The sequence below is a fragment of the Archocentrus centrarchus genome, chromosome 13, assembly GCF_007364275.1.
Source record: "Archocentrus centrarchus isolate MPI-CPG fArcCen1 chromosome 13, fArcCen1, whole genome shotgun sequence".
Taxonomy (NCBI): domain Eukaryota; kingdom Metazoa; phylum Chordata; class Actinopteri; order Cichliformes; family Cichlidae; genus Archocentrus; species Archocentrus centrarchus.
In genome coordinates this window covers 22370991-22398797 of record NC_044358.1, presented here as the reverse complement: position 1 = coordinate 22398797, position 27807 = coordinate 22370991, and the positions used below count along the sequence as shown (strand labels likewise).

Sequence of the window (27807 nt, the reverse complement as noted above, 5' to 3'; positions counted from 1 at the left end):
TGTTTTTTACCGTCATTTTTCCTCTAGAGACAAGTCAATCTTTCCTAATCAGATAAATACTGTACAGAAAAGTAGAATGGGAGGCAGACCCTCCAGTTTTCAGGCTTTCAGATTTCTTCTGGGGTAACAGCTCCCAGTTTGGATTCAGGAGACAGACACCCATTCTATTTTTAACAGTAGGCTTATATCTTTCCTTTTTGATAAAGCTGGCATTGTCCAGTCTCATTTGTATTATTCCTTGTGACAAGCTTCAAATAAATTATGTTCAAGTTCACTTATTGCCAGTCAAGTCCTGCATACTTAGTCCAACCCAGCCTGCCACGCAGCACACCCTTGACATATTTTCAGTTTCTACTCTGCATTTAATGGTTAATTATTATTAATCTCTGGCTCTTTTTTTCACAGCATGTCTTTTGTTCTGTCTTCTTCCCATCAGTCACAGCAGTTGGCTGCGTCTCCCTGAACCTAGTCCTGCTGGTGGTCTTTTTGTTAAAAGGGAAATTTTTATTCCCACTGTACTTGCTCATGGGAGGGGCCATTTGATTTTTGTTGTTGGTGTTCTCCGCATTGCTTTACCTTGCAATAAAACATGCCTTGAGGTTACTGTTTCTTGTGATTTGGCATAAATAAATAAAATTTTAATTGTAATAAATCTTGGTCAACACTTAAAAGCCATGAGTGACGATGGGAAAGAGGTTAAACACATGTGTGCATGTAACTGTAAGTTCTAAAATTTATAATGTTGTTGTGATGTCATTGGGCACCCCAATTCACTTTTCATTAAAGGTGTGTTTGGTTTTTGTGTTTAAAAAGGCGTAGTATGTTGTGATACAGTTTAACTATGCAGTAATATGGTATGTATGTTATGAGCTTATGTGCACAAGTAAGTCAGTCTATTTTTAATTGAAAAAGTGTCCCTCTGTGTTGTTTTTTAGGTTTTTCAAACATTTAGATATACAGCACATGCTGTTATCATGGTGGTAGTGGGTGTGTGTGGTATTAGCCCAGCTACAGATATGAGGCATTTGTGCAGGTACAGTACAGATGAATAAAGGCTATTGGGTTAATGAATGGAGTGCTAAATCCACATGTACGCAGGATTATGTTACACAAGGTTAAACTGCAGATGAGGTCAAAAAGATATTTTTCATAATTTTAGTAGAAAGAAATTTAATAAAACACCTAACAAATTTAAGAAAAAAAAAAAAAACAAGAGCATCCAGAATCACAGAAACAAGTCTCATGGTATATTTTTTACTTTTACATTCAAACATTATTAAATGAATTGATACTATATTAACTATATCACTATAATAATATGTAACTAACTATAGGAGAAAACCAATCAAGGAAAATGAAAACATCTCATGCTATTTTATTTTCTTTCACATTAAAATATATTTAAATTTATTAATTCTATCTATATTCTGTATGAAAAATATACGGAATATAAACATTCATCTTGAATATTTTCCAGTCACGCCTTTCTTGATATTTCTCTCTGGCTGCAGTAAAATGATGTAACATTTAGGCACAAAAATACAGAGTAACAGTCCAAAACTGGACGCTAATATAGCAAATATTTCCACTGCCACAGAAAATTTCCCAGGAGAGCTGATATAAGCTGGGATGAAAGAAATCCACACAGCCCAGAAAATCAGCATGCTGAAGGTGATGAGCTTTGCTTCGTTGAATGTATCCGGTAGCTTTCGTCCGAGGAATGCCAGGAGGAGGCAGACAAAGGCCAGCAGGCCAGTGTAACCAAGGAGCAGATAAAATCCAGGAGGCCATGGCTCTTTACACTCCACAACAATCTGAAAATATTAAACAACTAATACGAATTTGTATGATTATGTCTGTTGATTCTCTTAATCTACACTAAACATTAAAGTCTGTATGGAAAGGATCTGAACATTGCTGATTACAGTTCTCACGGATGGCAATATCAAAATTAATGAATTGCAGCAATCAGTTTTTCACTACTAAATGCTCACTTTTCCAGTTGAAGGTTGGTAGTTTGGATTCCTGAATGGAAAGGAAGGTGCTCCCAGCATCCAGCCAGTACAGAGACAGATCTGGTAGCAGCATAAAATGAGAAAACATACAAAATAGTTATAATGGCTATCAACAGATGCTAAAATTGAGACAATTTTATATCTCTCCCACCTGAGGAAACAGTGTACATGTGATCAGAATCCTCTGTTGAGATGAACCAAACAGCTTCCGACCCCTGGAACCAGGTACGTTTGTTCGGAAAGCCAGAAGGACCACAATGGTCTTAACAAGGAGGCAGGACAGACACAGGACAAAGCTGATCCCAAATGCTGCCTGGCGGAGCCTACATGTCCACCAAGATGGCTGACCAATGAACACCAGAGAACACAGGAAACAGAGCTTGAGTGACAGGAGAAGCAAGAAGCTTATTTCAGAGTTGTTGGCCTTCACGATGGGTGTATAGCGGAAACTGTGAAAGACAATGGTGATGATGGTTGTCAGGATGAAACCCAGCAGAGTGAGAACAACAAGGATGATACCCATGGTGTCATAGAAAGAGAGGAATTCTTCTACCCCTGCGACACATTTCACTTTCTCTTTGTCTGACCAGTAGTACTCAGGACATTTTGTGCACTTGGTGGAACCTTTGGAAACATAAAACATAGTAAGCAATCAAAAACTCTTCCCTGCATATCAGCAGGTCTTGAATATTTTTAATGGTGCAACAGTGCTTCTTACTGAAAGTGGAAACTTTTGAAAAATTAAAACATATGTGGGCTACCGGTCTGGTTGCTGATTTCTCCATCTGCACAGGGCAAACAGTCAAAGCAGCATTTGGGCTCTCCTCGGCGTGTGGCCTGCCTGCTGCCAGGTGGACATGGAGCACTACACTGAGATAAAGGAACCTGAACAGTTAAAAGAGAAAATAACAGGAACAAGTTTTTACAAGTTCTGTTTAAAGTGGCATATGATTTACAGGTCAGGGTGAGTGTGACCCACCTGTGACTCTCCTTTTGTCCATACAATAGTGCTCTTCCTTATCTGCAACTGTTGTCCATACAGAGCTGAACCATCATATGTTCCAACTTTGATAAATCTAGCACAATGCATTTTAAAATTAAATGAAACTGCAACAGATATACAATAGTTTTAGAATTGTAAATATTAAATATTAAGTAGAGATTTAACCCCCAGTTATACTGATATGTGCAGTGAAGCAAGAAAAACAGGACTGTTCTGTAAGAGATGGTATAATTTTTGCAAACCTTGTGTCCTAGTTTTGGTTTAGAAATTCTTTTGGCAAATTAGTTATCACATTACCTCACCTTGAAGATTACTTCTAACTGGAAGTAAGAAAAAAATTAAGTCCAAAGTCTGTAAGGCGACGACAGAAGGCATTTTTTTATTTGCATGGATGGATTGCTGATCCTGCTTCGTGCTTCATCAAGAAACTTAGTTTTGGTTGTGGTGTGATGCACATGGTATAACTTATTATATTGAAAAGTGACTCAAAAACCCTCACACCTTCACAGACAGAGTTAAATCCGTGTTTTAGAATATGTGCCTATGTTGAAAATTAGGCTTAAGACAATTAGTGTTTCATATCCACTTGAAGTATTATATTCCACCTCATTTCATCCTTGCTGTCCTTCTGCCAGTTAATGATGTCATACCGAGGGACTGGCTCGCCATTCAGGTCGAAATATACTTTCTCATCAAACTGGTTGGTGAAATTTATCATCTTCAGATGATGAAGGAACTACATGAAAAAAAAATTAGAAAGGTAAAATAAAAAAATGACAGGCAAAAAACAACAAAAACAAACAGAAAAAATTACAAAAATATAAACTCAAGTAAAAAAAAACAACAACATGAATGTTGATTTAAATACCTGACCAGTTGCAAATGAGCTGGTCTTTTCACACAATCCCTTGTTAGGTCCTGCAGAATCACAGTTCAAAAAACTATGCAGAGCATGGGCAATGGCGTACACAGCTTTGTACACATTATAGGAAATTCTGACCTGAGACACATCACTGTAACTGCTGTTAGTGTATCTCAGATCCTCTGAACCTGTACATACAGGTTTTTTCATAGCATCTTCACCATTTTTATCTGCTGACAAATTGAATAATCTTTTTTGTCCAATAGTAAGCCCAAGGTTGTAGTCAGAATTTTTTTGAGAGCCTGGTTTGTGATGAAAAGCATCTATAGCAGTGAAGTTATCCACAGCATTTGCTTCATATTTTTGGGCTCTGACTCTTTCAAAATCAAGCTTACAACTGAAATGTTCTTCCCAGAACATATTAATAAATTCCATCCCTGGCTTGGGAGAGGGGCGGACATTCAAAAGAAACTCTTTTAAGCCAGGTATGCTGACTCCAGGGATAGAAAAACCCAGAGTTCCCTCTAGGAGAGGGTGGAATTGGGGTGAGGCCAGATGACTAGAGGTCACCCAGGCTTCGCTGGCTATCCACTGTATCCCTGTCACATTCCTCCGGTCAAACTGGAAAAGCATAGATGTACACATGCGACGATTTCAAGTTTTTTTTTGATGTTCCATGTTTTTAAATTATGATATTAAAACTTGTCACATTAATAGCAAAATGCATCAATCAAGATACAAACTTCTGAGAAGAGATCTAACAGATCCACTGCTGCAGCAATGACCACGACAACACGAGCAGTTGAACTCTGCAATGTGTCTGCCATTTCTTGTATCTGAGCTACTGTGGGTGATGGTGGGATAGTGAGATGAAATGCCACACACCCGCCTTGTTCTGCAAACTGAGTAATAAATGTTTGGATGCCATAAAGACTGTAATCATCCTGAAATTTGTATAGAAAAAAAAAAAAAGATTTGTAAACCACATGTTCAAGAACTGATCAGTTGTAGCATTTCAAAAAGTATTTATCTCACCGTAGTCCCTACTGTGGCCACCCAGAACCAGCCAAAGTAAGTGACAAGCTGTACGATACCTTGAACTTGAAAGAGATCACTTGGCACAGTTCTCAAGAATGATGGGTACAAATGCTTGTCAGTGAGACACGTACAAGTGGCAAAATAACTCACCTAGAAGGAGAATGTGTTCATTTTATCTTTTTGAGATAAAACACAAACCAAACACAAAACATTATTGAACACTTTTGTGCAACTTATTACCAGTGGTATGTTGAAAGGGCCAAGTGTCTGAGCTACAGCTCTTGTAGGGGAAGATGATGCGAGACCAATCACAGCAGGCACAGGAGAATAATACAGACATGTGGAAGACTGTCTTGCTTTTATCTCTTCTGTTATATTTTCTTTCATGTAATTTTCAGTATTTTTATGAATTTTAGTGTTTACTGTATTAAGATTAGCACCTTTCTTTTTAAATGTTGTTAATATTCTTGATTTGCTTGTTATTCCCACAGTCTTTACTGCCTCCATTTCATTACCACTGTCTTCAGTTTTTCCATTTTTTTCTACCACACACTCAAATGTTTTAGAATGACTGAGTAACCAAAAAAGAGCCTGCAGGCTGTTGTGGATATGATTACAGCTGTCCATAATTCGGTAGCCTAATTTAACACCTGGTAACAGGTTTGAATTACGGTTTATTTCCTCCACTGCAAACACCATGGTCATCATCCAGCGAAAGGGTCTTTCGTGAAAACTGCAGGTAAAAATCAAAGTTATCTTCTTGTAATACAGAAATCAACGTACCACAATTCCATCTAAACATAATATAATGAGAATTATTTTCCAAAAAGACCAGATACCCACATAAACACATGTTTTCACTATTTTGGGAAAAAATATGAATAATTGAAGATACAGCAAATACTCACAGTACACTTGCACTCACCCACTGCAAGACGCCATTTGAGGTTTGCCGTTGTAGTTGTGCTGTGGTTTCGACACAACATAATGCAGAGGAAAAAAACCTCCAATTACAACATCCCCATCAGATTGCAAGGCTAGAAGCTCGCTGCCTCCCAGTTTTACACATTGAGGTAAACTAGAATCAGTACATTTCGCCTCCCCAAACCTCAAACCCTGCTGTGTGTTTCTCAAAACACCTTCTTTTCCTATCGCATTTCCCTCCGTGCTGAGTATTTTTCCTTTTTCTGCAGTGTGAGAAACATCAGAAAACACAATACAAATGGGATTAAAAGAGAGAAAAAAAAGCAGCCAAAGACAAGTACCAGTAGGGGCTGAATGCATATTCCACTGTAACCCCATAAAACTGTCTGTGCTGAAAATAATCCTCCACCAGAGTTTGTGAGAGGCTATTGAAGAGAATTAAATCTCCAAAGTTTCTGTCACTGCATGATGTCATATGAGTCATCATGACGTTACACAATCAGAGTGAATGGGAGAGCATGACATGATTTACATGGAACTTGAGTTATAAAACTGAAACACTGTTGATGACTCCTTGATGACAAAAATAAAAGACAAAGTCACATTTTAGTTAAAAAGTACACAGGAAATTAATATGAATGATTAGATTTGTTCTATTCATTGCTTCTGAGTTGGAATTTAACTCATTGATACAATGGTAATCATAATAGTAAAGACATATGGAAATTTAATAGCTACATGTTGTGTCTAAATCACACAGCAATGGACAATGGTGCTCACATGTACACTCAGTAACTTGGGAAAAGTTGCCCTTCACAGTATTAGTGATTTGATTGTTAAAAGTCAAGGAATGTCCTTTTCCTTCTCATTGCATTATGGTCATTGGGATTCACAACACATCCTGAAACACACAGGACCTTGGGGGTAAGGCATGCTACCCGATGGCTGATGTGACAGGACTGCTGAGGTGGCCCCACTCAGTGGCAATTTTAATTGCATCTCAGACATTGAGGGGATGGTGTGACGGCTAGCAGTTGGGACTCGGGGCACAACTCAGGTGTCGGGCAACTATCGGTCGCCTGGAGTTCTGGGGTTCTCTTTTGGGAACTATTTGAATTTTTTCTATAGGACAAATGTTCGTGGAGTTACGGTAAAAAGCTAGCTGATCAAAGGAACTTTGATCACCAACTCGGCTGTGATATGGTATGTCTTAACCAGCTGTTTACGGCTTTTAAGGGCAGGAAACTGGCGCTTCAGCGGCAATCACCTGGTGTTAAAGGATTAAGGTCAGCGTACATCTTTTTTAGTTTCTCATAATTCAGACTGATCTCTCCAACAATCAACTACAAAAATTGGCTTTTTGTGTGAAATTTAAATCAAAATTGATTGTAGGTTTTCTGCTAAGGCTCTTGTTCTGCACTCATAGTTGTCGGGGACCTCAAGAAGGTCATCAGATTAAATGAAAGAGAAGTCCTGCAAAGCCAGCCCGAGGATCTCTTGCTCTTGGCAGCCTAAAAACTGAAGACTTCCGGCAGCTCACTGTACGCTACTCCTGATAAGTAGGTAATAGGAAATATTTCCTATAGTGGCAATCTTGGTATCCTCTCAAGAAAATCAGAATTGTCTGGAAGTAGCTGCCTCACTGCCAGTTGTCTACTCATAGTGTCTGGGTCAGAAAATGTGCTAACCACCACACTACAGCGCTGTTCTAAAAATAAATGTCATATATACAAACATACCAACAAAACTATTCAAATGAATTTACATTTAAAGTTCAAATGTTCAAATTCGTTCATTTTGTGATATTTGCAATTTAAAACTGTGAGGAAATATAAATTATACTACATGCCTGGTGCTAAAGCACACTCTCCCAGAGCCCAAGTACATTGACAAATTGTAATGACAAATTGACAAAAACAGTAACACACTTTTTCAAAATTTAGAACCACAACTTATCATCTTATATGGCCAAACAAAATATTAAAATGTAATAACATGCTTTAAGTTCATTAATGGTATATTAACATCCCAGGGAAAGTTGTGTCACGGAGGGCATCTGGTGACTGAGGGAAGGAGGATGTTGGCCAAAATCTTGCGGTACATGACCCCATCCATCCTCCCTTCAATATGGTGCTGTCGTCCTGTCCTCTTTGCAGAAAACCACCCCAATGGGGAAAAACCCAATGGTTTCCCCATTCTTCCTCCAAATACAGCGAGTGGAGTTGATAACAAAAAGCTCTATTTTGGTCTCATCTGACCACATGACCTTCTCCCATGCCTCCTCTGGATCATCCAGCTGATCATTGGTGAACATCAAACCGGCTTATCCAAAAGTTCACTATGATGAATAAGGCCATTTTAGGAAACATCATGAAATCTGAGATTATGTGTTTTTATTTCATCAGTCACATGATCTTTAAAATGACAAGGTGACAAGGTGTTTTTTAGGGGGGTAAGTTCTGTATGGTATCCTTTTAATAAAAGAACATCATATCCACAGTCAAACATAGCAGTAGTACTGTGATGTTCTGGGTATGCTTTGTTGCATCAGAACCTGGACAACTATTTGATATAACTGATGAACCATGAATTCTGCTCTTTACTTGAAAATTATGAATACCTCAAAGCTCAAGCACTCATGGGTTATGCAGCCATAAATGGCTCAAAAAAACAAAAAACAAAAAAAAACCCAAAATCAAGTATTGGAAGTGGCCGAAGTCCTGACTTAAATAAGACTGAGATTTTCGACATCACCTTAAACAAGCTGTTCGTGATCAAAAACCCACCAATGTGGCTGAATTAAAACAGTTTTGCAAAAAAGGGTGTGTCCAAATTTCTCCACAGCAATATGAAGACTCATTGCCAGTTATTGCAAATGCTTAATTCCAGTTTTTGATGCCAACAGTGGCAAGCGATTTACAATGACAGAAGCAACCACAAATGAGAGTGAAGAATACTGTTGGTTGACATGTAACATGGAACTAAATAAATTAGAGGGTCACATTGGCAACCAGAGCTTGGCGTGTCAATAAGTTCAAAAGTGAAGTGCAACGAGTGAATTGTACATAGCTTAAGACAGTTTGTAGGTCTGCCAGTGCCTCTTCATTATGTATCTAAATGTGTCTCTATAGACCTCCTCCACCTTCAGTTTTAGCTGGCAACACAGGGACCTTCCCTCCACAGTAGATCTGCCTCTGTTGCCTCTGTTGTGTTGCTCCAAAAAAAAAAGTGGCACTGCCAGTCTCCTGATCAGACTCACCAATTTGCCTTGCCTCCTGATGATCCTCTGAAGCAGCCTCATCAGTTATTCCAGCCAGTTATTCAGTGTTCAGTATTTCTTCACTAATTCTAATATATTTCATATTTGTATTAACTAGCCTGTATGCTTTACAGCACACAAGCATATACATATGTATAATCACAAGAACCTTATCTTATATTTGGAAGACATATAAATGTTCAGCAGTGAATGTTCTTTTTAGCTTCTCTGGCATTTTTTGTTTAAATTATAGAGGCTACAAACCTCAGCTTGAGAATGGCGGTAGCTTTAGAACTGTAGATACTAGACAAGAATATGAATAAAGCTAAGTTCTTGATTTAATTATTCCACAAGGTGCATTTGAAAATTCTTCAGTGCTGAGTTAAAAGAAAAGACACATTGTAGTGAGATGTCACAACAGGCTTCCGTAGTGCGGCAGTTGTTGGTGAGCATGCGCTGTACATCCAGAGGTGTCACTGGAAGAATAAAGAGTGAGTTCGACAAGCTGCACCACTATAGTCCACGTCGTCTCTTTAATAACAATAGCTGTATATGACATGGTGTCAGAAGTGGCCGACAGGACGCCTACGGAGTGAGATATGGCAAAGTTCGGACCGCCAGAACCCTTTGACTTTTCCCGCCCGGCGGAATGGCCGATGTGGCGCCGTCGCTTCGACTTTCAGAGTGGCATCAAAGCTGGACAGAGAGAGCGGGGAAGTACAGGTTAACACACTTCTCTACGCTATGAGAAGAGAGGCGGAGGCTATTTACGACTCGTTCGTGTACGAGGAGGAGACGGACCAAGAAGCTTCAGATGAGGAACCCGCAGAAACTCATCCCGAGCTGGACTACATGACGGTAATGGCAAAATTTAGCGACTATTTTGTGCCAAAAAGGAATATTATTCACGACAGACCGTGCTTCCATAGGAGAGTGCAGAAAGCCGGAGAGCCAGTCGAAGCGTTTGTTAGAAGTTTATACGAGCTAGCACAGTATTGTGAGTTCGGAGGGACCAAAGATGAACAAATCCGAGACAGGATCGTGATCGGCATATTGGACCGTGATGTTTCCCAAAAGCTGCAGCTCGAGGCAGACCTCACACTTGAACGAGCTATTCAAATAGCGCGCCAGAGCGAACAAATCAAGCAGCAGAGCGCGAGTCTGTGTGCAGAACATGCTGTGGACGGCATGAGTCAAGGGAGACGGCATTTTCACACAAACAAGGGCAAAAACGATGATCACTGGCGGAGAAAGCAGGATTTCGGTGAGTCCAAAAATCCAGTTCCATGCTCTCGCTGTAACAGACAACATGGGAAAACGCAGGCCTGCCCAGCCAAGAACAAAAGGTGCCGAAAATGCAATAAAACGGGACACTTTGAAGCAGTGTGCAAAACAAAAATGCTGAAAGAGGTGACAGTGGCTTCAGATAACCTAGCCGACAGGGACGACATGTTTTTTCTTGGAGCAGTAATCGATACTAAGCCAGCTATAATCAAGCAGCCAGATTCAGAAAATGAGTGGCATGTGGAGTTACCCATAAATGGCTGTATTGTCAAATTTAAAATCGACACAGGTGCTGACATTACAGTAATGTCACAGGCTGCATTCAACAGACTGCCAAGCAGCCCAAGAATGGTCACTGGAGGTAAAATGCCACTTGTCATCAGCCCAGGGGGTGAAGTCCAATGTGTGGGCGAGTTTCTGGCCACGACTCAGTTTAAAGGACAGAAATACCGGTTCTGGGTCACTGTCATAAAGGGACCTTATGCACATAACCTGCTGGGAGGGAGTGTTGCTAGGAGGATGGGTTTGGTTAAGAGGATTGACAACATAGACACAGACCTCCTAGAGGACGTTTTTGGAGAAATTGGCCTGCTTAAATGCGACCCTGTTAAAATCGAACTAAAAGCAAATGCAGAGCCCTACAGCCTGACAACGCCACGTCGTGTCCCATTTCCCCTTCTAGCTAAGGTTGAAACAGAACTGAAGCGCATGCTAGCTTTGGGCATAATAGAAGAGGTCACTGAGCCCACTGATTGGTGTGCCCCGATGGTTCCTGTTGAAAAGAAAAAGAGAGATCAAGTAAGAGTGTGTGTGGATCTTAAACGCTTAAATAAAGCAGTAAAACGAGAGCGTTACATCTTGCCAACTTTGGAAGACATTGCCCCAAAGCTGGCTGGGGCCAAAGTGTTTTCCACCTTGGATGCTTCTTGTGGATTTTGGCAGATCCCTCTGGATGCAGGCAGCAGGAGACTGACAACATTCATAACCCCCATCGGCAGATTCTGCTTCAGACAGCTGCCATTTGGAATCACGTCAGCTCCAGAAATCTTTCAAAGACAGCTATCCACTTTGCTGAACGATCACGAAGGCGTTGTCGTAGTGATGGATGACATACTCGTTTATGGAGCAACCAAAGAGGACCACGACAACTGCTTGAACGCAGTCCTGAAGACCATCGAGGACAGTGGCTTGAAGCTGAACAAATCAAAGTGCCATTTCAGCAAATCAGAGACTCGATACTTCGGGCACATCATCAGTGCCGAGGGCATAAAACCAGACCCGACTAAGGTGGAAGCCATCACGCAGATGCAGAGTCCTACAAATGTGGAGGAGCTTCGTCAAGTTCTGGGCTTGATTAATTATGTAGGGGGATTCCTACCAGGCCTCTCCACCAAACTACACCCAATCACCAGCCTGTTGAGGAAAGAGAACAAGTGGGTATGGGACGAACCGCAAGAACAGGCGTTCACTGCTGTCAAAGCCATGCTAGTGTCAGCCCCAGCACTTGCATATTAGGATGCAAATCGGAAAACTGTCATCAGCGCTGATGCAAGCAGCTACGGCTTAGGAGCAGCGCTACTACAACAACACGAAGACGGCTTAAAGCCGGTGGCCTTCTGCTCACGCACGCTTTCGGATGCCGAGAGGAGATACTCTCAAATCGAGAAGGAGTGTTTGGTGGGCGTGTGGGCGTGTGAACGATTTGCACGCTACGTTCAGGGAATGGACAGTTTCCGCCTGCAAACAGACCACAAACCACTGGTGCCGCTCATAAATACATATGACCTTGACAAAGCCCCTCCAAGGTGCCAGAGACTCCTGATGCGCCTTTTAAGGTTCAATGTGGAAGCTGAACATGTTCCAGGGAAACAGCTGGTGGTGGCCGACACTCTATCCAGGAGACCGCAGAAACACGTGAGTGATGAGACTACAGATCATGTAGTACAAGCACATGTAGAGTCAATAGTAGCGAATGCACCTGTCTCATCCGAAAGACTCAGCAAGATCCGTGTGGCTACTCAGCTTGATGATGAACTGCAACAGATTACAGGTTTCATCAGAAATGGATGGCCGCCCAAAACAAGGCTGTCCCCACATCTGCACCGTTATTATTCTGCAAGAGCACATCTCTCAGAAATTGATGGACTGGTGTTATATCAGGATCGGCTGGTCATTCCTGCTGCACTGAGAGCTGAAGTGTTGGCAGATTTGCATAAAGGACACCAGGGACTAACACGGTGCCGGGCACGTGCCAGGATGGCAGTGTGGTGGCCGAGCATCAGTGCTGAAATTAAACAGACAGTGTCATCGTGCAAATTCTGTATTGAAAACAAACCTACCCAGAGGCGTGAACCTCTCCTGACCACGCCCCTGCCCAAGGGCCCCTGGCAGCGCATAGCTACAGATCTGTGTGAGTTTGAGGGACAGAATTATCTCATCGTGACAGACTATTACTCCAGAGACATTGAAATAGCTCGCCTGCCTTCTATATCCAGCCGTGATGTCATCTGTCGACTTAAGGGCATATTTGTGAGGTGGGGAATACCACTGGAACTGGTCAGTGACAATGCAACTCAGTTTTCATCTGCTGAGTTCCAGGCCTTCTGTCATGAGTATGGATTTGTGCACACGACCTCTAGCCCCCATTATCCCCAGGCGAACGGGGCTGCCGAGCGAGCAGTTCAGACCGCTAAAAACATCCTGAAGCAGCCTGACCCACATCTCGCCCTGTTGTGCTACAGAGCAACCCCGAGTGCTGCCATAGGTGTGAGCCCTGCGTTGCTTATGACTGGAAGAGAAATTAGAACTACACTTCCAATGCTGGAGGACAAATTGCAAGTTACTCTGGTGGACAGGCAACAGGTTCAGCAGGACGACCAGACAAAGACAGCTTATCGTTTTTTTCATGACCGCCGTCACTCTGCACAACCCCTTCCCACACTATAACCTGGACAGGATGTCAGAATAAAACTGGACGGGGAAAAAGGTTGGAAAACCCCAGATAGACTCATCACCAAATGCCACGAGCCACGATCCTATTTGGTGGAGACAGAGAATGGAGCGGTGCTGCGACGGAATCGGAGACATCTGCAAGCCATCCCACAGTCCACTGATCAATCGGATCAGCTGCAGTCACCCAGTTCCCCAGTGGAACCAACCAGAAGCCCTGCTCAGAGACAGTCAAGCCCTGTGGTGGAGGGTTCTACTCCATGTAAGGGTTCACAAGTTACATCCCGGGGTAGAGTAGTGAGAATTCCTCTCAGGTACAGAGACAGTTACTCAAAGTCCTGTATTTCATGTGTTCCGGTTCACTGACATATTTAGAGGTGAGACCTTGAGTTCAGACATTTGTTAAATTTACTGTTCTGCTAAATTCAGGGGTTAACAAGGCAAATCCTGTTGCATGCCATACAGTTCTATTATTATTATTTCTATAGAAGAGTGATTTGTTTAAAAAAAAAAAAAAAAAAAAGAGGGAAAAATAAAAAAGGGTTAAAGTGCAGTTGTACTGGTACACTATAAAGTTTCACTTATTATAGATGTTGGAGCTGTGAGCTGTTCTCTAAAAGGACAAAAGACTTTAAATTGATTTATACTAGTGGTAGGAACAGTAACTATTGAGGGCAGAATAATCCCTACGTTACTGCGGACTGAGGGCAGTCTACCCCGATGTCCTAGTGTTCAGAAATGTTATTTTCTAACTGGTTAGTATACGTGACCACAATTACTTAGCAAGCGGGGACTAGCGCTTAGCAAGTGGTTGTATCCCGTCCTTCATCAACCGATCGACGTATACCACCGGGGTGTGAAATTCTTCTAACTAGAATTCTGTGTCAGTACTATAGAATATGGAAATAGGAGGCTACACTCACTCTGCACTACAACTAAAAACAAGCTTAATGTTGGCTATGTTTTTAGCACCCTGAACTTTGACCGCGGGGTCATGTGACGTCTATTCGCACATGTGACGTTGATTCGTCATAGCGATCACTTCCAATAGCGAACCAGTGAAATTCTCAGCCCGGTGCAGCTGACTAGAACCGTGCTGAGAGTTAGGCTAGCATAGAGTATATATTGTGATTTCAGTCTTGAACAGTCTTAAACTGATATTAGCAGACGGCTAGCGCCCATAATGTGCTGCTTAATTGCCGTAGTAAACATACTCAGCTCAAACTGAAAAGAAATAAAATAATACTCAAAAACCCGTCAATTCGCCGACTTTGAAGTAATGTGAGACGTGGCCTATTTGCCTAACATTATAAGCTAACAAACATGCTAACAACAAATGGTAACTTGCTGAGAAAAAAGTGCCAGCCGACAAACTGTCTTTGTTACTCACCTTCTGCTCTTCCATTATTGAAATGGTGTCTTCTGGCACCCCTCGCCCACGTAGAAACTCACTTAAATCAGCCATTGTCCGTCCGCAGGTTGGTTCACCAACTGCACGCCTCTGCATGTCTCTGTCATTAAGCTGATTACTTCAAAGACCCAGAATTGTGAGAAAAAAGTCAGAATTTTTAGATTAATGTCAGAATTCTGAGAAAAAAGTCAGAATTCTGAGAAAAAAGACAGAATTCTGAGATTAAAGTCAGAATTCTGACTTTAAAGTCAGAATTGTGAGATTAAAGTCAGAATTCTGACTTTAAAGTCAGAATTGTGAGAAAAAAGTCAGAATTGTGAGATTAAAGTCAGAATTGTGAGATTAAAGTCAGAATTCTGAGAAAAAAGTCAGAATTCTGAGAATAAAGTCAGAATTGTGAGATTAAAGTCAGAATTCTGAGAAAAAAGTCAGAATTCTGAGAATAAAGTCAGAATTGTGTGATTAAAGTCAGAATTCTGAGAAAAAAGTCAGAATTGTGAGATTAAAGTAACAATTCTGGCTGTTTTTTTGTTTTTTTTCCAATGCCCCATTTTTTTTTTATAGTGGCCCTAATACTCTTCCGTAACGTTGCCCTAAGGCAATGAAAAGAAAAACTGAATTTCTGAAAATACAAAAATAGAAAAAATTCAAAAAACCTGACAAAATCCCTCTCTATAACTTCATAAACATTTTAAATGATTACTAGGGCAATTATTCTTACCTTCTTCTCACACCATGTGCTGCTTGGACAATGTGTCAGAAAAGGATGTCCCGCCTACAAATCATGCTTGATAGTGACTCCAACATGTTATTGCACTGAAATTTAATCCTTTTTAAAACATTCTGATTGGTTTGCATCATTTAAGTTCACATGTACTGGGCAAGGGGCTTAAAAAAACTTTCTGTTGCCCCAGGGCAACGCTGTGCTGTAGAGGGTTAACTCAGCCTGTTAAGTAAGCACTACTCCATTTCCAGTTGAACTAAATTGTATGTTCTAATTGCCCAAACTTATCTTTTATAGTTCATGAAAAAATAAAATTTCTTTTGATCAATGAATTCCCCCTATCCTTTTCATGGTTGTGTGGGGGTGGTGGGGCTGGAGCCTATCCCAGCTGACAAGGCAGTAACATGCAGGGTACACCCCATACAGGTCACCAGCCTGTTGCAGGGCTGACAACCATTCACACCTGTGGGCAATTTAGAGAGACCAATTAACCTAACCCCAGTAACTGCATGTCTTCAGATTGTAGGAGCAAACCCATACAGACACAGGGAGAACATACAAACTCCACACACCAAGAGTCCTCGGTCTTGTCTCTGTCTCAGACATTGAGGACTCTATGTTTTATTTCAAGACCACTCAAGACTAGTTAACGTCCTTGCTTTTATTGGATGCAAAATGTACTGATTCAAATCCAAAAAACACTGCGCTCCTCTGCCTTCTCCCAGTGCTACCCTACAGTTTCCCCCCAACAGTAGAGCCTGTCATGAATACTCAGGCAAATTAGCATGGCCCCCAATGACAGCAGATAAACAGTTTTCCTTTAACGGTAAGTTGTTTCTCCGCTATAGTATCCTCCTGGCTCTGACTGGTTGCTTTGGACCAGGAGCAGTGCATTTCTGCAGATGGTAATTGCTCAGGGAGTAGGTGGAGGAGCTTGATTTTTTTCACAGATTATCTGTCTCATACTATACTGTCGAATATGCAAATATGTAAAAAAAAAAAATTTTTTTCTAAAAAAGTTGCAAACTGCAGCCTTAATCTGTATAAGAGAGAAATTTGTGTCTTTAGGTCTTACTGTTGATGATTGCCAGTTTTTTTAAAGTTTTACATATTTAGCTATGTGTTTTTGAAATGGTACCTAGTTTTACAAACATTGTTAATTTAAAAGTAACAGAACTTTATGTATAATTTATGAACGGTAGAGAAAAGTAAAGACTATTGTGATGACACACTGGTCTTGGTCTTGACTTGGCTTGGGTTAGGTTGTCTTGATTACAACACTACAAAACCTCAGCGTGAGATTGACGTTGGGTTTAGAATTGTCATACATCACATGGTCAGGCTTTTGTTGTAAAGATAAATCTCAAGAAAAATAAGTAGTACAATACACTTTTAAGCATTAGTAAGGTGTTTGTAAATGCTCCATCATTTATGAAGTATTATTTATACATCAATATAGAGTAGTACCATTTATGAAAACAGTTACACTTTTATTCTTGATTAAAACAGTTCCTAAATAACAAGGTTAGTGACAGTAGGGCACTTTTTTTTGTGATGAATTTAATCATGTTATTTCAATGGCCTCTGTATCTATACTTGTACTCATTTAATCAAAAAATTAAAAAAATATATAAAAGGGAAAAAAAACTATCTCAGAATCAGAGAAACATCAGGTGGTATTTTATTTGGCTATATATTCAAATATGACTATATTTTGAGGTATTCTGAAAAACTTGCAGAACATAAACATTTATCTGTGATATTTTCCAGTCATGCCTTTCTTAACATTCCTCTCAGGGTGCAGTAAAATGATGTAACATTTGGGCAGAAAAATACACAGTAACACTCCAAAACTGGAGGCTAATATAGCAAATATTTCCACTGCCACAGAGAATTTCCCAGGAGAGCTGACATAAGCTGGGATGAAAGAAATCCACACAGCCCAGAAAATCAGCATGCTGAAGGTGATGAACTTCGCTTCGTTGAATGTATCCGGTAGCTTTCGTCCAAGGAATGCCAGGAGGAGGGAGACAAAGGCCAGCAGGCCAATGTAACCAAGGAGCAGGTAAAATCCAGGAGGCCACGGCTCTTTACACTCCACAACAATCTGACAATGTTAAACAACTAGTATGAATTCAGAGAGATATTATACAATTATGTGTGGTTTCTTTCTTACATCTACATTAAAAATTAAAGTCTCTATATGTGTGTGTGTTGTGTCTTTGGTGATGGCAATATCAAAACAAGTAAATAAACTGCAGGACTCAGCATTTAAGTACCTCATACTCACTTTTCCAATTGAAGCAAGGTAATTTGGGTTCCTGAATGGAAAGGGAGGTGCTCCCAACACCCAGCCAGTACAAAGAAAAATCTGAGGGCAGAAGAGGATGAGAGAGCAAGAGAAAACAATACCAAAAGAGATAGCAACAGCAAAAACACATATATGGTGTTTAACTCAATGATAGTCCTTCCTACCTGGGGAGCTGTAGTACAGATGATCAGAATCCTCTGCTGAGATGAACCGAACAGCTTCAGACCCCTGGAACCAGGTACGTTTGTTCGGAAAGCCAGGAGGACCACAATGGTCTTAACAAGTAGGCAGGACAGACACAGGACAAAGCTGATCCCAAATGCTGCCTGGCGGAGCCTACATGTCCACCAAGATGGCTCACCAATGAACACCAGAGAACACAGGAAACAGAGCTTGAGTGACAGGAGAAGCAAGAAACTGATTTCGGAGTTGTTGGCCTTCACGATGGGTGTATAGCGGAAACTGTGAAAGACGATGGTGATGATGGTTGTCAGGATGAAGCCCAGCAAGGTGAGAACAACAAGGATGATACCCATGGTGTCATAGAAAGAGAGGAATTCTTCCGATCCTGCAATACATTTCACCCTTTCTTTGTCTGACCAGTAGTACTCAGGACATTTTGTGCACTCGGTGGAACCTTTGAAAAAAAACAGACAAGTGTGTAAACAGTCAGGAACTCTGCATAGCAACATATTTTGATGATTTCATGAAAAATTTCTGTTAATGTAATGACCTTCTACATAATACTCCTTTTTGTTTTAAATAAAACATATTTGGGCTACCAGTCTGGTTGCTGATCTCTCCATCTGCACAGGGCAAACAGTCAAAGCAGCATTTGGGCTCTCCTCGGCGTGTGGCCTGCCTGTTGCCAGGGGGACATGGAGCACTACACTGAGATACGGGAACCTGAACATGGAGAAATAGGTGTTTTTTTGTTTGTTCTTTTAAAATTTCCTTTGCTTTTCTCAAGAGTTATACATACAGGAATGAAGGTATTTTTACAATTTGAGAAAATTATTTTTAACAGTGACAAGACAATACATTTAGGGTAACTTTGTCTCACCTGCGAGTCTCCTTTTGTCCACACAATAGTGCTCTTCATCATCTGCAGCTGTTGTCCCTGTGGAGCTGAACCATCATAGCTTCCAACTTTGATGAATCTATCATTAAAAAAGTTAAAATTATTTCAAAATGCATTCAGGCCATACAATATATGCAGTAACATTGCTCCATTAATAGGTGGTATTCGTCACTAAAATAAATAAAAAATTATTGCATTAACAGGCAGTTCAATTACATCTTGAAATGTTATATTCCACCTCATTTCATCTTTGTTGTCCTTCTGCCAGTTAATTATGTCATAAAGAGGGACTGGCTCTCCATTGGAGTCAAAATATACTTTTTCATTAAACTGGTTGGTGAAATTCACCATTTTTAGATGCTGAAGAAACTACATGAAAAGAGAATTAGAAAATATTACAAACAATATTAAAAACACACAAATCTCATCTTGCATTCAACACTAGTCATATGAATGGGTGTGTGTGTGTCCAAACATTTTTTGCAATAATTTAATCTACCTGACCATTCGCAAATGAGTTGTGCTTCCCACACAATCCCTCATTAAGTCCTGCAGAATCACAGTTCAAAAAAGTGTGCAGAGCGTGGGCAATGGCATACACAGCTTTATATACATTATAGGATATTCGGACCTGAGACACATCACTGTAACTGCTGTCAGATCTCAGATCCTCTGAACCGGTGCATACAGTCTTTTCCTCAACAGACATATTAAATAAATAACTGCCTCTAGTGTTGTTGTAGTGAAAACTATGCACATCATTAAAGTTATCCACAGCATTTGCTTCATATTCTTTGGCTCTGTCTCTTTCAAATTCAAGTTTACACCGAAAATGTTCCTCCCAGAAAATATTAACAAATTCTATCCCTGGTTTGGGAGAGGGTCGGACATTCAAAAGAAACTCTTTAAAGCCAGGGATGGTGACTCCAGGGAATGAAAAACCCAGTGTTCCCTCTAGGAGAGGGTGGAACTCGGGTGAGGCCAGACGACTAGAGGTCACCCAGGCTTCACTTGCTATCCACTGTATCCCTGTCACACTCCTCCTGGAAAGCTGGAATAGATAAAATAATCTAATGACTACAATGAACACAGTTTCTTTTGAAGCTCCTATGCCTTAAAATATTCTTACAAAATATATATTAAAAAAAAATGTAAATGTCTCAATATAAGCCTAATCACACAACACATCAACCAAAAGACTTACTTCTAGGAACAAATCTAGCAGTTCCACTTCCGTGGCAAAGACCACAACAACACGAGCAGTTGAACTCTGCAGTTTGTCTGCCATTTCTTGTATCTCAGCTACTGTGGGTGATGTTGGGATAGTGCGATGAAATGCTACACACCCACCTTGTTCTGCAAACTGAGTAGAAAATGCTTGGATCCCATAAAGACTGTAGTCATCCTGAAACATGTATAAGGAAAGGATTTTTAATTCGTGTTGTCTAAAACTGAGCAGTTGTAGCATTTAGAAAAGTCTTTATCTCACCGTAGTCCCTACTGTGCCCACCCAGAACCAGCCAAAGTAAGTGACAAGCTGTACAATACCTCTAACTTGAAAGACATCACTTGGCACAGTTCTCAAGAATGATGGGTACAAATGCTTGTCAGTGAGACACGTACAAGTGGCAAAATAACTAACCTAGAAAGAAAATGAGTTATTATGTATTACTGAGATAAAACACAAACAAAACACAAAATATTACTGAACACTGTTGTGCAATTTATTACCAGTGGTATCTTGAATGGGCCAAGTGTCTGAGCTACAGCTCTTGTAGGGGAAGAGGATGCGAGACCAATCACAGCAGACACAGGAGAATAATACAGACATGTGGAAGACTGTCTTGTTGTCATCTCTACTTTTGCATTTTCTTTTATGTCATTTATAGAATATTTGAGACTGTTTGACATTGTTGTATTGACTTTAACACATTTCACACTTTTTGGTGTGATTAGTATTCTTGGCTTTTGTGTTGTTTGTTTAGTCTTTAAAGCCTTCATTTCAATACCACTGTTTTCAGTTTCAGATTTTTCTGCCTCACTCATGACAGCTTTAGGGTAACTGAGTAAACTAAAAAGACCTTGCAGGCTGTTGTGGATATGGTTACAGCTGTCCATAATTCGGTAGCCCAGTTTAACACCTGGTAACAGGCTTGAGTTACGGTTAATTTCCTCCACTGTAAACACCATAGCCATCATCCAACGAAAGGCTCTTTGATAAAAGCTGCAGAAAATTAAAAAAAAAAAAACAAAAACTATAAAGTATTTATTTTTCATCATATAGAAACCAGCCTCATAGGATCAAAGAATACCAAAATTAAAACATTTTTTAAACCACTGAGATATCAGTATTCTGTAGAATTAAACATTAATTGATATAAAATTATGCAAGATGTTAACAGTACCGTAACACTCACCGGCTGCAAGGTGTAGTTTGGGGTTTGCTGTTGTAGCTGTACTGTGGTTTAGATGCAACATGCAGAGGGAAAAACCCTCCAATCACAACATCCCCATCAGAGTCCAAGGCTAGGAGCTCACTGCCTCCCAGTTTTTCGCACTGAGGTAAAGTAGGATCAACGCTTCTCGCTTCCGCAGTCCTTAAAGCATTATGTGCCTCTCTCATCGCAGTTTCTTTTCCCACATCTCCGTCTACACACTGAAGTTTTCTTTTACCTACAGAGTTAACATCACAGACAACAATACAAACAGGAGTAAAGATACATAAAAGCAGCAAAAAGTGATTACCAAAAATGGTGGAATGCATAATCCACTGTAACCCCATAAAACTGTGTGGGTGCCGACAACAGTGCTCTTCTAACAGAGTCTGTAACAGCCTACCGAAGAGCATTAAAAAACTGCATTGTTTATGTTATTGGATTGTTTACATGAGCCATCATGAGATCACCCAATCACAGCTAAATGGAATCAGAGAGAGGATGACATATTTCAGACGAACCTTGAGGTAAAAAACTGAAAGTCTTATTAGAGATAATACTAATAAAACACAAATAAAAATAAATATATATATATATATATATATATATATATATATATATATATATATATATGAAATTGCTTCAGAAATATAATGGTATGTAAATAAAATGGTAGTAAAGTTACATGAAAATTTAATAACTACATATTCACAGAAGAATGAACACTGGTGCTTACATGTGTACTTCGTAAATGTTAATGTCTTTATTAGATTAGATTTTTTCAGATAGCCCAAGTAATATCACACTTAAAAAGTTATTTTTTGCTCAGTTATGGTTGTGTGGGCCAGATGTGGAGCAAAAGTCATGAAGTGAGCAATTGCTACAGCAAGTGTTGTAGGGTTCAAATTTGTCCTAAGTGCTACAGCTGATGTGGGCCTTTTTCTTCTTCTTTTTTTTTTTTAATTTGACTAAAAGTATTTATTACAGTCAGTAAGTAACATTATTTGGGCAGCCTCACAGAAAACAGGCACCAGTCATATAACCTGTATTTACGTGGTAAAATAGATGAGTGAATTTTTCACTGCCATTCATAGTGGAAAAGGTGGTAATTCACATCAAGCAAAAGGGCAGGGACACTGCATGCAATCAAGCAGAAAAGAAATATGAAAAACAAGAAAAGCACGTACTATTAGGCATTACTGCTAAATCAGTTCTAAATTTACAATTCATGCCATTTGTTAGAGAATTTCAGCATTTTAGACTGGTAAAAAATTAACCCAGGCAACAAGAGGCCCTAAACCAGTGTACTCGTTGGTTTCTCATGCTGGTCTCAAGTTCAGATAAATAAGGGTTGCATTAGGTAGAGCATCTGGGGTAAAATCTTTGCCAAATTAAAATTATGGATCATCAAGAATGAGATTTCACAGAAGAGAATGCTAGGGACAGATGGAGGTAGATGATCTGCTGTGGTGATCCCTAAAGGGAAGACCCAAAAGAAGTAGGAGAAGACTGGCATAAAATTTGTTTCTAACTTTAGAATTCACAAGTCCCTCAGAACCAGATCTGGTTCTACCCAATGTTGATACCTTGTCTACTTCATTGGTTGTAAGTATTGTTTTCTATTCACTGGAAGTGTTCTTGAGAATTGTTAAATAAAATAAATATTTTATTTTTAAGTGTTCCTGTTTGTTTTAATTATTTCTCTTTTCATTATTTCCTGTTTTAGTGTGATAGTTGGTTTCATCATGTGTCTTGTTTGAGTTTTTATTTGCTATTGTTGTCTTCTCTCCTGTTTCACTGATTAGCTTCAGTTCTGTTTCAATACTTTCAAATGTGTCTCATCTTTGACCTGTTCCTCAGCCCAGGTCTGCATCTTACTGTCCACTAAGCATTCTAGCCTAAGTGCTACCTCTGTTCAGCTCTCCTCATTGCTTAGCATGGTAGACTTAAACCTGTCCAGCACAGCAGGACTCTACACTGCCCAGTGCACTGAAAGTATAATCTTCGGGCACCTTCCCCCTTAAGATTCTTCCTGGGCCTGCTAGTATTTCTCCAGTGTAGGGTGGCTGTAGCTCAGGAGGTAGAGCAGGTCAGGTGTTTTTTGTAGTGATATTAGCGATCACTGCTTCATTGCCTGCATTCGCAATCATCGGTGTATTAGATCGGATGGGCGGATAATCAACAAGTGCATTCTTAAACATTTTAATGTTCAAGCCTTTCTGCATGACTTGGCAGTTATCTGCTGGGACAGAATTGAACTCATCCCTACAGTGAACGGGGCATGGTCGTTGTTCAAGCATTACTTTGAATCAGTGATTGACCGACATGCTCATCAAAAACGTCTCAGCATAAAAGCCCGAAGCAGTCCCTGGCTCTCTCGTGAGTTGGTTACGCTATTGCAGCAAAAGAATACTGCATGGCGCAAAGCTTGTCAAGCCGGCCTTCAGTGTGATTGGCTCGCCTACCGCCAAGTTCGCAATAAGGCAACGCAAATAGTTCGTCAATCTAAGTCAAATTACTTCAAAAGCCAATTTACTCAAAGTGCTTCTAATCCTCAGCAGTTCTGGAAAATTGCTAAACAACTGGAGAACAAACCTGCAGTATCACCAAAGTCTCTCTCAGTGCACAATACCATAGTAATAGGCAAGGAGCGCTTGGCCAGCTTTTTACGAAAATTTGCTCTGCTTCCATTTCCTCATCTGCTTGTTCATATACTAATTTCCAACTTCCTAATTCAATATCAAAGTTTTCTTTTCAGCCCGTAAGAGTAGCTGAGGTCAAGAAGGAACTATTATCCCTAAATCCCAGAAAATCAGCAGGTCCTGATGGTCTTGCCCCATTATTTTTTAAATATGGTGCCCCGATTATTGCAGGCCCGTTGACAGGCATTTTTAATCTCTCTCTCTTATCTGCAGACATCCCCATGGAGTGGAAAGCTTCTATTGTCCTCCCTCTATTTAAGGGTGGCAACCAAACTGATTTAAATTGTTATAGACCTATATCCATTCTTCCATGTGCTTCCATGATTTTTGAAAAACTAATAAACAAACAACCAACTGAATATTTGGAAGAGCATAAAATCCTATCCAATGATCAGTCTGGCTTCCGTACAGGCCATGGTTGTATCACTGCTGTTCTAAAAGTCCTTAACGATATAACTTCAGCTCTGGATCATAGGGATTACTGTGCTGCTATTTTTATTGACTTAGCTAAAGCTTTTGATTCTGTTGACCACACACTTTTACTACAAAGACTAAACTGCACTGGAATTTCGGGTCGATCGCTTGACTGGTTCTCCAATTATTTATTTAACAGGTCCCAAAAAGTAAAAATCGACTGTCATGTCTCTCAGTCGCTTCCGGTTCTTACTGGGGTACCCCAGGGCTTAGTACTAGGCCCAACCCTCTTCTCAATCTTTATTAATGAAATTCCTCTTGTAGTTGAAGGGGCATCGGTCCACCTTTATGCAGACGATACTGTTCTTTATGCTTCCGGGCCCTCACCTGACAAGGTCGTCAACTCTCTTGCCCAAGCTTATCACAAGTTACATTTGGCCTTAGCTGAGCTAAGTCTGACATTAAATATTAAGAAAACATAATTTATGTGCTTTGGTCACGAGGATAGGGCTTGTTTTCCTAAAAAATGACTTTATCACCGCAGCAGGAAACTCCATAGAACTAGTCGCAGTTTATAAATATCTTGGAATCTGGCTCGACCCTACTTTGTCCTTCTCACACCATATTAAGAATTTACAATCCATGGTTAAAGCGAGACTTGGTTTTCTCTACCGAAATCGCACTTCCTTCACCATGGCTGCCAAACGTGCCATCGTTGAGAAAGCCATTCTGCCTTTATTTGATTATGGTGACACTTTATACAGACACGCAACAAAAACAACCCTCAGCAAACTAGATACGATCTACCACTCTGCAATACGTTTCGTTACAAATGCCCCTTTTGCAACTCACCATTGTCACCTCTACTCGTTAGTTAATTGGTCTTCCCTGTGCACTCGTCGTAATACTCATTGGTTAACTCTTGTTTACAAAACCATTCTAGGGCTTTCACCTTCATACCTGTGCCAGTTATTGCACCCAAATGCAATCACAAAATATAATACTCGTTCATCACAGTACCTGTTGTTACAGACCAAAAGAACCAAATCTCGCTATGGCCGGATGTCTTTTGCGTTTACAGCTCCAAATGATTGGAATCTGTTACAGAAAACACTGAAAATGACCACACTAGTCTCTGTCCCCATCTTTAAGAGATACTTAAAAAATGCTCTCAGAGATTCCTGTAGTTGTTTCACTTAACGCATCAAATTATTTTTGTGATCATATTTGTCTTATATTTCTTTGTAATCTTGTGTATGTTTCTATTTAACACTGTAATATGTATTTTTTTTTTTCTTGTGTGTGCATGTTTACTTATATGTAATGATACTCTTCTATTCTCCTCCGAAAGGCTTTGCCCTTCCCAGGCCACAGTTGTAAATAAGAACATGTTCTTCATCTGTCTGCCTGGTTAAATAAAGGTTTAAGTAAATAAGTAAGTAAGGTCACCGGTAGAGCTGATCGGAAGGTCAGCGGTTCAGTTCCTGTCTACTCCAGGCTGCATGCCAATGTATCCTTGGGCAAGATACTTAAACCCAAGTTGTTCTCTGACGCGAGCGTTGGAGTGTGAATGTCTGTGAATGTTAGCTTAGTTAATCATCAGTTAATCATGGAAGCTTGTATGAATGAGTGTGAATGGGGTAAATGTTGTATAAGCACTTTGAGTGCTCAGACAGAGTAGAAAAGCGCTATATAAGAAATAGTCCATTTACCAGTGTCTGTGCTCCCAAATGCCTCTCCCAACACCCCTGAGTCACCACTGGCTTTCTCTGGCTCCAGATTCTTACAGGCAACTCCACAGTATTACATCCTGCAGGCCTCCAAGCTCCAATGAGTCAACTTACAACCCCCAGGTTCCATCACAGGCACTCCTTCAACCTCCAGAAGGGATCCAACTTTGTTGTCGGCCTCCAGAGGAGTTCTAGTAGTGGACTCCAGCTCAGACTCAGGCCTGTCCTCTGGAGTTGCCCCGCTGGTCTGTCTAGCCCACTGGCCAACCTGCCGAGAGCTTGTGCCAGTCTTTCCAACTTCCCTGCTGATGTCTTGAGTGGCTTCAACAGTCAGCTGGGCTCCTGTCACTGGGCCATCCAATAATTATTCAGTTTCAGTGCTACAACAATTCTGATATATTTTAGATTTGTACTGACTAACTTGTAACAACTGCATACGGCTGATTGTAGGAAAACGATGGTTCACTGTACAGGGAGGTAATGATGTATCATTACAAGCAGCATATCTTATCTTTTGAAGAAATTTACTGTAGATGTTTGGTACTGAATATTGTTAGTTTTTTTTAAATCAATCTGTTGAGAAATAAATGTTTAGTTTATAAAGATTCTACAAATCTCAGTTTGAGATTAACATTGGGTTTAGAACTGTACAAACTAGACAAGTATATCAACAAAGCTGAGGTAAACATTGATTCAATTGTTCAAAAATATGTTTTAAAAATTCCTGTGTTCTGTATGTATTGCATGGTCAGGCTTTGTTTGAAAGACAAATCTTAAAAAAAAGTAACACTTTACAGCACTATACAGTTTGGCATTAGTAAGGTATTAGTAAATGTTCATCATTTATAAACCATTATTTCTACATTAATATATAATTGTGCTATTTATGAAAACAGTTGTACATTTTTTCTTGATTAAAAAGGTTCACATATACGGGGCAAGATGGCTACCATGTAGACGTGTTTTTTGTGGCGCTCCTCCTGGGACAAATTTTCAATGCTAGAGAAGTACTCTTTCTGACTCCACTCTACCTGAGACCATGTTCTAAGAGTCTGTTATTCTGTCCTCATCCGACCTGCATAACGTAAAACGAGACCATGTCTGGCAAAGGAAAGTGGAAAGGGAGCCACTCGGCCGCTAGCTGAAGCTACAGCTAATCACAACCTGGCTAACATAAGCGCTCCAGAAGTACCACTAGTTGAGGTGGAGGATGAACTGTCACCCCTTTGGCAAAAAATGTTTGACAAACTGCTTCAGTCATTTAATGAATGATTCGATAAATTCGAACAAACCTTCCAGTCTCTCCTGGCCACCACCTAACCCTTACCGAAAGGGTGTCTTCTGTTGAACATCAAGCTTCTGACCATGAGAGCTGAAATCACAACATGGAGGCACAGCTGGTTGAGATGCAGCAGGAGAACAAGGAGCTGCAGTCCAAGCTCTTAGATCTGGAGGGGCGATCGAGGCGCAGCAACATTAAGATTGTTGGCATCCCTGAAGGTGAGGAAAAGGGGAGACCAACAGATTTTGTGCCTGATCTAATCCCCAAATTGCTTGGAGAAGATAAATTTCCAAAACCGGTGATCATTGATAGAGCACATCGCATGCTACAACCTAAAACCACCTGAAGGCTCCAGAGCCCGCACGATCAGCACGCAGGTGCAT

At 40.3% G+C, this 27807-nt stretch overlaps 3 protein-coding genes across 3 annotated transcripts; all 3 read right to left on the bottom strand.

The window, feature by feature from the left end:
• Positions 1-1223: 1223 nt before the first annotated feature.
• On the bottom strand, positions 1224-6235 carry LOC115790004 (extracellular calcium-sensing receptor-like). Its single transcript, XM_030743636.1, has 7 exons — positions 5827-6235; positions 3624-3754; positions 2995-3091; positions 2777-2900; positions 2167-2639; positions 1995-2075; positions 1224-1814 (listed from the first exon to the last, which is right to left on the bottom strand). Exons 1-7 carry the CDS (start codon positions 5902-5904, stop codon positions 1458-1460), a joined length of 1341 nt encoding a protein of 446 aa, XP_030599496.1. The 5' UTR covers positions 5905-6235; the 3' UTR covers positions 1224-1457.
• On the bottom strand, positions 2962-5025 carry LOC115790005 (extracellular calcium-sensing receptor-like). The gene has a single exon (XM_030743637.1). It carries the CDS (start codon positions 4523-4525, stop codon positions 3845-3847), a length of 681 nt encoding a protein of 226 aa, XP_030599497.1. The 5' UTR covers positions 4526-5025; the 3' UTR covers positions 2962-3844.
• A 10984-nt stretch (positions 6236-17219) lies between the features above and the next one.
• On the bottom strand, positions 17220-21060 carry LOC115789994 (extracellular calcium-sensing receptor-like). The gene is made up of 12 exons (XM_030743625.1): positions 20857-21060; positions 20593-20700; positions 20351-20503; positions 20066-20266; positions 19637-19813; positions 19361-19552; positions 19100-19230; positions 18844-18940; positions 18563-18686; positions 17945-18417; positions 17760-17840; positions 17220-17576 (listed from the first exon to the last, which is right to left on the bottom strand). The coding sequence occupies exons 1-12, from the start codon at positions 21058-21060 to the stop codon at positions 17220-17222; spliced, it is 2298 nt and encodes a 765-aa protein (XP_030599485.1).
• Positions 21061-27807: the final 6747 nt, after the last annotated feature.

Coding starts and splice junctions, on each gene's coding strand:
- LOC115790004 (XM_030743636.1), bottom strand. CDS start 5,904: ATGTTGTGTCGAAACCACAGCACAACTACAACGGCAAACCTCAAATGG. Junction 3,755..5,826: donor TGGGTGAGTGCAAGTGTACT/GTGAGTATTTGC, acceptor TTTTTCATGTAG/TTCCTTCATCATCTGAAGAT. Junction 2,901..2,994: donor GGACAAAAGGAGAGTCACAG/GTGGGTCACACT, acceptor TTAACTGTTCAG/GTTCCTTTATCTCAGTGTAG.
- LOC115789994 (XM_030743625.1), bottom strand. CDS start 21,060: ATGATGGCTATGGTGTTTACAGTGGAGGAAATTAACCGTAACTCAAGC. Junction 19,553..19,636: donor AAGAATATGAAGCAAATGCT/GTGGATAACTTT, acceptor GTTGAGGAAAAG/ACTGTATGCACCGGTTCAGA. Junction 17,841..17,944: donor TCTGTACTACAGCTCCCCAG/GTAGGAAGGACT, acceptor TTCTGCCCTCAG/ATTTTTCTTTGTACTGGCTG.
- LOC115790005 (XM_030743637.1), bottom strand. CDS start 4,525: ATGTGTACATCTATGCTTTTCCAGTTTGACCGGAGGAATGTGACAGGG.